At 36.6% G+C, this 9,301-nt stretch overlaps 1 protein-coding gene across 1 annotated transcript; it reads left to right on the top strand.

Moving 5' to 3' along the window:
• The first annotated feature begins 263 nt into the window (after positions 1 to 263).
• LOC148300089 (cyclin-dependent kinase-like 4) lies at positions 264 to 9,301 on the top strand. The gene is made up of 8 exons (XM_088275288.1): positions 264 to 555; positions 975 to 1,169; positions 2,107 to 2,276; positions 3,093 to 3,214; positions 3,890 to 4,263; positions 4,734 to 4,931; positions 6,428 to 6,555; positions 9,140 to 9,301. Exons 1-8 carry the CDS (start codon positions 388 to 390, stop codon positions 9,237 to 9,239), a joined length of 1,455 nt encoding a protein of 484 aa, XP_088131414.1. The 5' UTR covers positions 264 to 387; the 3' UTR covers positions 9,240 to 9,301.

The following is a 9,301-nucleotide window of genomic DNA, read 5'->3' on the forward strand; positions in this document are numbered from 1 at the left end:
GTATTTTTAATTATTTTTTTTACAAATAATGTAGTTATTTTTCAAATGAAGAAAAAGCCTTCAGGTTTAAACTAAAAAGATCTATTGCACACTAAAAAGTTCAATAAGTGGCTTGATATTTATTTTTAAAAAATTATATTATATTTTTAAAGTTTAAAAACGTTCTCCTGAAAAATCAAGTTTTTTTTTTATTTATGACGTTCTTGAAAGGAGTGAGCGACATGTCAAACCGCTAACTTTAAATTTGAAATTGATTTAAAACAATCTAAATTTCAAAACAGATTCATTTGTTACTTATTTGTCAGTATTACAATATTGAAGGGCAAAAATCATCTTGAATATACACGATGAATGGTGTCTTGGGATATAAAGTGATTAATTGAGGGGATGGAGAATTATGAGAAGATATCCGTGGTGGGCGAAGGATCGTACGGTGTCGTGATGAAGTGTCGCCACGTGGGCACGGGACAGCTCGTGGCTATCAAGAAGTTCCTGGAGACGGAGGAGGATGCCACTGTCAGGAAGATGGCGCTGAGAGAGATCAGGATGCTGAAGGTAACGTGTACGAGACATTTAGCATTTGTACAGATTTGTAAACAAGTATTTGGACACAATCAAAACGTTGTAAGTTGCTTGACTTACTAATTTTTACATAGCATAGATATAGGCGCTTGTGTACTACACGGAATTTTACTGTTCGGCAGTCCGGTAAGCATGATAAAACGGATGATTGGCTTGGATTGGCTTGTACTTTTGGCAGTCTTTCTTCGGATCGGTGCGTGATCACGGTGCGCGTAAATTCGATCACGTTTAACTGTCGTAGTCGCTTTTATTAAAAAAAAAAATTAAAAATGGACGTAAAAATTCCGTGTAGTGTACAAGCGCTGGACCTACACGTATAAAAAAATAGCAAATTAATGTGCCTGTACATGGATATCTATATCTCACATGAATATTGCGTTTTTTTTCTTAAGAAAATCCACCACGAAAACGTCGTGAGTATTATAGAGGTGTTCCGACGCAGGCGGCGCATGTACATGGTGTTCGAGTTCGTGGAGAAGACCCTGCTGCAGGAACTGGAGAGAACTGTCACCGGGTTACCCGACACGCAGGTCCGCCACATCACCTTCCAGCTCCTGAGGGCGCTGGCGCACATCCACGCTAATAATGTAAGCCGCACCAGCCTAATAAATAATAATTTTGGATAATTTATAAAGCGCCATTTTCGTAAAATACTACCTCAAGGGCGCTTATACGATAGATAGTTCGTTGGGACTAGACGATAAGAAACAGTTTTCATGATTCATTTATTAAACATATGCACAACGTGTAATATTATTGATTACAAATATACACTTCAATAAATATAAATAAGAATAAAATAAAATAAATGGTATAACATTGTTCTTGTATTTATTTGGTAATGCAGTCACCCTCTATTTCAAATCAACATTCACAAATAATAAGTTTTATATTATTTATTGATTTCTGGTGAGGCTCGGTACCTCCAACACGGTTAAGAACCACAGTTAAAAGGGAGTCAATGTTTTTAACTTGTATTTTATTTGATAATGACTTATTTTAGTCATTAACCCCTTATAACATTCCCTCCGATAACCCGGTACCCATCTCAACGTTAATTAAACCTTATCCGCTCCCTAAGTGGAGCATATGTAGTCCACAAACTGTCTCCAGGCTTTTCTGTCGGTTGCCAGCTCCTTTGCATCCTCCCAAGTCAGATCCGCGTCCCGAAGTTCTGACGAGAACTGCCGATGAATTGTCAGCAGTGGACGTCCTGGGCGGCGCGAACCCGATGCCTTGTAAAAGAGGCAAGCTTTATTAAGGCTCACGGGAGGCATGCGGAGTACATGGCCAAGCCAACTGAATCGCCTTTTCTTGATGACAACTGTCGTCAAGAAAAGTCATTGTCACAAAAATCTTGGTCACAACTGTGACAAAGATTTGCCGCATCCTACGCCTTATCTCTTAATTCCTCACAAAATCAAACCACCGCACAATTCCCAGACACCTATTGGTACACGGCTGCTCTGGGCCCTTGTGAGGTGCTATAAAGTATTACTGTAGTATGTATAACAACGATTACAGATTATCCACCGCGACGTGAAGCCGGAAAACGTGCTCTTGTCCCGCCTGGGCGTGGTGAAGCTGTGCGACTTCGGGTTCGCGCGCACCACGGCCCTGCCCCCGGAGCCCTACACGCACTACGTAGCCACGCGCTGGTACCGCGCCCCCGAACTGCTGCTCGGCGAAACTAGGTGCTTTTCACTTTTAAATCATCATCAAAGACCTACGTATCTCCTTCTGTTCGTATCATATCAGGTCCCCCTGACGTCGACTATCACTTTAGAGTAGGTAATAGGGTATTATCCCTCGGAAGGAATATCTAATTTAACATACTCAGCCTATCAGAGACTGTTTAAGACTCGTTTTGTGTTTATAACAGCCGATATAATCAATATTTTAATTCATCATTTTCTTTTGCAAAATTCGCCTTCGTAAAAACGTTGTTTTCGTAAGTTGGTAACGAATGATGTCACAGAAACGAATCCACGCTACTACTATTACAGCCCTTTAAAACAGGTAATAAAGGAATACTCCCCATTACGTACCCGATGACGTAAAATTTGATGACGTGTATCGGTGTCCGTTTTTCGTTTTATTAAAATATCTAAAGCTTAAAACTTCATATCCCTTATTTATCCACAGATTTCAATAAGTATCGTACCGATAGTCTTGCGATTTTTCATATTAATTTATTAGCTAAAAAACACCATCATGAGAGATCACTTTTCTCTAAAGTAATCCGTTGTCGAGATATGGTTTTCTTCTTAAAATCACTATGCCTATTACCTGACGTCCAAGTGACTCTGAAATCTAGCTACGGCTTATGCAACACCGTTTATCATGTCCCTACTCAGGCTTCAACTTCATAAGTTTCATAGCCTATGCCTACTTGTGAGTGGATTTACTCTTTATGTTTAAAGTTACTATAATTTCATGTAATTCATGAGTGAAAATGATTCACTATGTAAGTATCCCTCGTATCTGTCACACTTGCATGCGCTGCGCAGGTATGGTGCAGAGGTGGACGTGTGGGCCGTGGGCTGCGTGCTGGCCGAAATGACGTCAGGCACTCCGCTCTTCCCAGGGAAGTCGGACATCGACCAGCTTCACTTGATCGTCAAGCTATTAGGTAAGGCACCATGAACGACCGGCACTTATCGTTAAACCCTTCAAGAGCGTTCCAACCATTTACCATGGGCGCCCGCAGAAAATTTTCTAGGGGGGGTCAAAATATTTTAAGTAATGTTTTAATGTAGTTTTAATTTACTGTAGCGTACTTGTACGGCGAACGAACGGACAGAATATTGTAGTAATGAAGGGCATACTGTAGCAACAATTTTTTTATTAACACATAAATGGAAGTAACATTATTTACTATTTTAAATAAATCCAGGGGGGTGGCAATCCCCCTTGCCCCCTTGTTTTCACTGATGCATGAGTCGCATTTTTTTTCTCTTCAAAATGGACTGTAGCTTAAAGGTTTATCTTTTTCTTAAATGATGATTCTTTCAATAGATTTTCGAGAATATTTAAAGAAATTTTTCACTAATTCCATCTTTTCACTGATGCATGGTTCGTATTTTTTTCTAATTTTCAAAATGTACTGTAGCTTTCAGGTACATATTTTTCTAATGTGAAGATTATTTGAATAGATATTTGAGAATATTTAAAGAAAATTTTCACTAATTCCATGCTTTCACTGATGCATAGGTCATAACTTTTTTTCACAAAGTGGTCTACATCTTTTTCTTCATCATCTCTGGGAGGATCGTTTCAATAGATATTTGAGAATATGGCTCTGCAGGCAAGCTGACCCCGCAGCAGCAGGCGCGGCTGCCGGCCGGCGCGCGTGGCGCGCGGGGCGCAGCGTGCGGCGCGGGCGCGCCGGGCGCGCGGGGCGCGCGGGGTCCCCTCGGCGCGCTGCTGGGCGCCATGCTGCGCGCGGCCCCGGCGCGCCGGCCCCGCTGCGCGCAGCTCCTGCGGCACGCCTACTTCTCGAGGGACGGCTTCGCGGACCACTTTCCGACGGAAGTGCGGCGACGCTCGCAACAAGAGTCGCTGGTCGGTTATGTACATTTTTTTGACCCAACTTCACATACGACCGTACGTGATACGCCCGTTTTTTCTGCACCATTCCGGACTAACCCGTATTACGTACGCGCACGAGAAAAAATATATGTGCCAAATATATTTGATACGTACTGGATACGCATCTAGAAAAAAAAATATTTAGGTGGTTTTAATATATTTACATGTTTTTTTACAATTTGATACAATTTCTGTACATTTAAAATATGGCAAACTTAAAAGTTTTAGATTCGCTGTGCCTCTCCAAAAAAGACACTGAGCTCTTGAGCTTGGAGAGGGACTTACACTCGAGGTTTAATGTTTTATTTTATTAATGGTATAACAGTCTTTTTCTTATTTTTATATATTTTTTAAAAAAATTACATATAATGGGCATTAATTTTTTTCTGAAGAATTTTGGTATCCTCAATATGTTGTATATCAAAAAAAAAATTAAGAAAATAACTCCTCATTGGAGATTATTCAAATTTGTGAACAAGTATTTGGACGAATGCTGTAAATATATATAAATTATTGAATAAAATGACTTGAATTGATTTAATTTATTACTATTATTGCAGTCAAATCCACTGGTGTATCGTGTTCCCGCTGTGGGCGGAGCTCGCGCCTCGCAGGACAATGCGCGCGGGCAAGGAGGAGTGTCGGGAAGATTCGGAGGAGGTACTAAACTGCCTTGTTACATCTCACTATCTACCCTCCCCCCTTTGGTATCCGCGAGAGAGGCTCACACTAATGACAAAGACGAAATATTTTCGATGGTAAGTTGTATAATATTTTAGTACAGTAAAACCTCGCTATAACGGACCTGTTTACGTCTTTATTTTTTTCATTTATTAACGGCCGTAGCAAATATGTACATACTATATTATATGTATAATTTATGATAAAATATTTTTTTTATATTTTATCTATAATATTTTTATATATAAATATATTTTCTCTTTTTAAGTATTTTATTGGTTCGAAATTGACAAAGACTAAATATTTTCGATGGTAAGTTTTATAATATTTAAGTACAGTAAAACCTTGTTATGACCCCTTTTTCCCTTTATTAACGGCCGGAGCTAATTTGTACATATTATATTACATGTATACTTTATGATAAAATCATATGTTTTCTCTTAGGTATTTTATTGGTTCGAAATGACAAAGACGAAATATTTTCGATGCAAAGTTTTATAATATTTAAGTACAGTAAAACCTTGTTATAACGGACCTCTTTTTGTTTTCCTTCATTAACGGCCGTAGCGAATTTGTATACTGTATACTGTAAAACTGACCCTGGACTGGTCCCCGCGCTTCAGGGACCAGTCCAGGGTCATATTAAATAAATACATATTACTGTGTGATACAACAGAAGAGGTCGATATTGATAAAGAGGAGCCTCTGCCTACCTTAATTTTCAGAAGCATGCACACTATTTGAGAGATTAAAAAATATCTACTACGCACATTCAATAACTTATGCAAATATATATATATATATATATATATATATATATATATATATATATATATATATATATATATATATATATATATATATATATATATATATATATATATATATATATATATATATATATATATATATATATATATATATATATATATATATATATATATATATATATATATATATATATATATATATATATATATACATATATATATATATATATATATATATATATTTATATATATTTATATATATATATATATATATATATATATATATATATATATATATACAAAGCTGAAAACAAACTGTTGACTTATGGAAATAAAACAGTGAAAAAACCAATGTCGATCATAGATTATTTACAATGCAGAAAACTTAATTTTTTTTGGTTCTCTTCAGCTATGTATTTTTTTTTAAAGAAGTACATTTATTTGCATCTAAAACTTGTATTCTTCTTAGAATGGTAACCATTGGTAGGTAATGCAGATTGGGAGGACGGTATCATTACTCGATCGTATCTCCTTGTGTATCGACCTCTTAATCTTGCATTCATTGTTTTCCCGCATTCATAGTTTATTTCGATAGGTCCCTTTAAAAACGATAGATAGAGGTTTCACTGTGTGTATATATATATATATATATATATATATATATATATATATATATATATATATATATATATATATATATATATATATATATATATATATATATATATATATATATATATATATATATATATATATATACACATAAAAATATATTTTGAAGTTTCCTTTTTTAAATAATACAGATTAGTAACGAGAGATTTCCTGTTCCGCCCTCTTCTCCCTCACCGCTAACCGTCAGCACCCTGCCGCAGATCTCCGTTGCAGCGCTCTCTCGAAGTAACCCGAAGCCACAAGGACACCACATCAATCGGTACATACAGAATAATACTAAATTATTTAGTAAAAAAATATTTTATTAATGATTTTTTAGGCATTTGCCTTGATACCTACCTAGTACCTAATGTGTATGGAAGTGAAGCAAGAGTTAGTTCCAAAAAGGGATGAAAGTAAACGGAATGCAGTCGAAATGCAATCTCTCAGATGAATGTGTGGCAAAACGATGTATGATACATGTTCGAATGGTGAAATAAAGGAGGCAAGCAAAGCTGATATAAGCATTATCGATAAAATTAAGAAAGGTGTGTTAAGATGCTTTGGACATGTAGAACGAATGAGTGAGGAAAGAACGGTAAAACAAATTTATGAGGCGAATGTAGTTGGAAAAGAAGCAGAGGAAGACCGAGAAAAATAGCAGAAGCACGAGTAGGTATGTCAAACTAAAAGCGGTCAGGTTAGGAGCCAAAATAACCGGCGGGTATGTGTGAGGAAATGCATGAACTTGGATGCGGCTAATAATGCTTGCAAAGACAGAGTGGTGTATGTGTCGTTATATTCTCTCTGCCTACCCCTGCGGAGAAGCGGCGCGATGAGTAGTTAGTAGTTGGCTAGTTAGGAGATTATTGAACTTTTTTGGCGTGATGGTTAGTTAGTTATTTTTTAGGTACAGTTGGTTAGTAGTAACGAGAAGTTTCGAGAAACTGTTTTGTCTTTCGACGACATAAGGGCACGTTATAAGTTGTAGGTACAATAATAAACCCAATAACAACACGTGCTACGTTACTAGGTGGGTGTAGATACCAGCAACAAACACCCAATGTTAGATAAAAAAATAAAACACTGACTTACGCTGTTTACACGTACATCATCATGTAGTCATCAGTCGACAATATTTAAGTCGGCACTGACGCAACAGCGCTATACTGACGTGAAATCAATTTATACCATGGCAATACCGACTTATATTGTATTTGAAGTCAGTTATTGACTTCAAATGCAATGTAAGTCGGTATGCCATCGTAAATAGCCTTGTTAACCGCCTTTAAAGTAGAATTATGTAGAATAGTTAGCGCTTTTTTTAAACTTAAAATGTCCTAGAACCCACTTCATGTCAAGCTTTTTACAAAAAAAATACATTGAAATATCATTTAAATATTCATTACAATACCATATTTTATTATTTTGAGAAATTTTGTAAATAAAGATTGTAATTATGAAAGCACAAACAGTATTTCGTCTAATTTGATTTGGAAAATTAAAAAATATATATCCGTGAAAAAAGGTGCCGGAACACCGTTCCACCGCGTTACATGAAAAAAGCCCTGAAAATGGTTATTTTCTAAACATTTATTTATTTGCTAAGAAAAATGGGTGGCGGTACCTTGGTAGTGCGAGATCAGTTAGTGATATTACATTATATTTTCAAAAAAACGTGGAAAAATATGACGACTTTAATTTCCTTACGTTTTATCTTGGTGCACTAAATTGAAGTTATTTTATTTATCAGATATGAGAAAATGCAATTAAATTGGCTGAAAAAAAAGACATGTTATAATGCTATTAGAAACTGTTAACTCCATTTTTTATATTTCTTTTGCTTTCTTTAAAACTTTCCTCGATTATTCATCGTTTTTTGTCAACTCCTGGAATAGTGTGAAACGAGGTTTTACTATATTTACATCTATTGTAAGATATACTTATCTATATAAGTTTCTCTCCTTTGGCGTTCTGTCCTAGAGAAATAAAAAACAATCGCGATTCTGACAAATGAAATTCTTCTGATAGGGGAATCAAAATTGCCCAAATTATATAAAATAGGCTGTGAGACATGACACCTAACAATGGCCCAGAGCAGCCGTAGACTCAGCTTTGAGAATAGATGCCTGCCAAAAATTATAGGCTTGCGGTGGTTGGACTTCGTGAAAAACCTGGAAATACGACGTGGGACGCATAGTCACAACTGTCGCCAAGAAAAGCAATTCAGTTGGCCAGACCGTGTACTTCGCATGCCTCCCGAGAGTCGCTATCGAGCTCGCCTCTTTTACAAGGCATCAGGTCCCCGCCGCCCAGGACGTTCACTGGTGATAATCCGTCGGCAGTTCTCGTCTAAACTCCGGGACGCGGACCTGACTTGGTAGGATGCAAGGGAGCTGGCAGCCGACAGGCAACTTCAGGAATATCCGCTCTCTATGTGGAGCACATGGAGTTCACAAGCTGCCTAAAGGCAGTTCGTGAACTCCATATGCTCCACATAGGGAGCGAATATTGATAAGTAGTAGTATATAAAATTATTTGTATAATGTGTATGTAAACGAAACAAACGCATTGTTTTTAATGTCCTTCAATACAAGCAATAAAAAAGAAGAAAAAAACAATTACTGCTTTATTAATCCATCCTTGTACCTGCATCTAAATTCTCTATATGCGAGTACCCATGTCTTTTAGATGAATTATTAAGTGTTTTTGTTCTCATAATAAATGAATTTTGTGAAATCGTTTACATTTATAAGGTACAGAATATTAGTTACTATTTTTCATGACTTTTTCGTCGTCAACTTCTGAGGTATGTGTCTGTTTTAATGTTACACAATATCTTATGATTTTTTATTAAATTAAAGATGCACACGCACTCTTCAGGAGACGTTGGACTCTACCCCTCTGCTGCTCATCACAGGACCCTCTGGACTGAAATCTATCACCAAACTTCGTGAAACTTAATCCGAATCCATTGCACCGCCACGCAACAAATAATGATAAAAACTATTAACATATGTTTTCTC

This window comes from Brachycentrus maculatus, unplaced genomic scaffold (genome assembly GCF_059751285.1).
Source record: "Brachycentrus maculatus isolate JH-2025_06_01 unplaced genomic scaffold, ASM5975128v1 h1tg000837l, whole genome shotgun sequence".
NCBI classification, from domain to species: domain Eukaryota; kingdom Metazoa; phylum Arthropoda; class Insecta; order Trichoptera; family Brachycentridae; genus Brachycentrus; species Brachycentrus maculatus.

Bases quoted from the DNA above. Each gene is read 5' to 3' on its own strand.
- LOC148300089 (XM_088275288.1), top strand. From the start codon at position 388: ATGGAGAATTATGAGAAGATATCCGTGGTGGGCGAAGGATCGTACGGT. The intron at 1,170-2,106 runs GTAAGCCGCACC...CAACGATTACAG, and splicing joins CGCACATCCACGCTAATAAT to ATTATCCACCGCGACGTGAA. The intron at 3,215-3,889 runs GTAAGGCACCAT...ATGGCTCTGCAG, and splicing joins CTTGATCGTCAAGCTATTAG to GCAAGCTGACCCCGCAGCAG.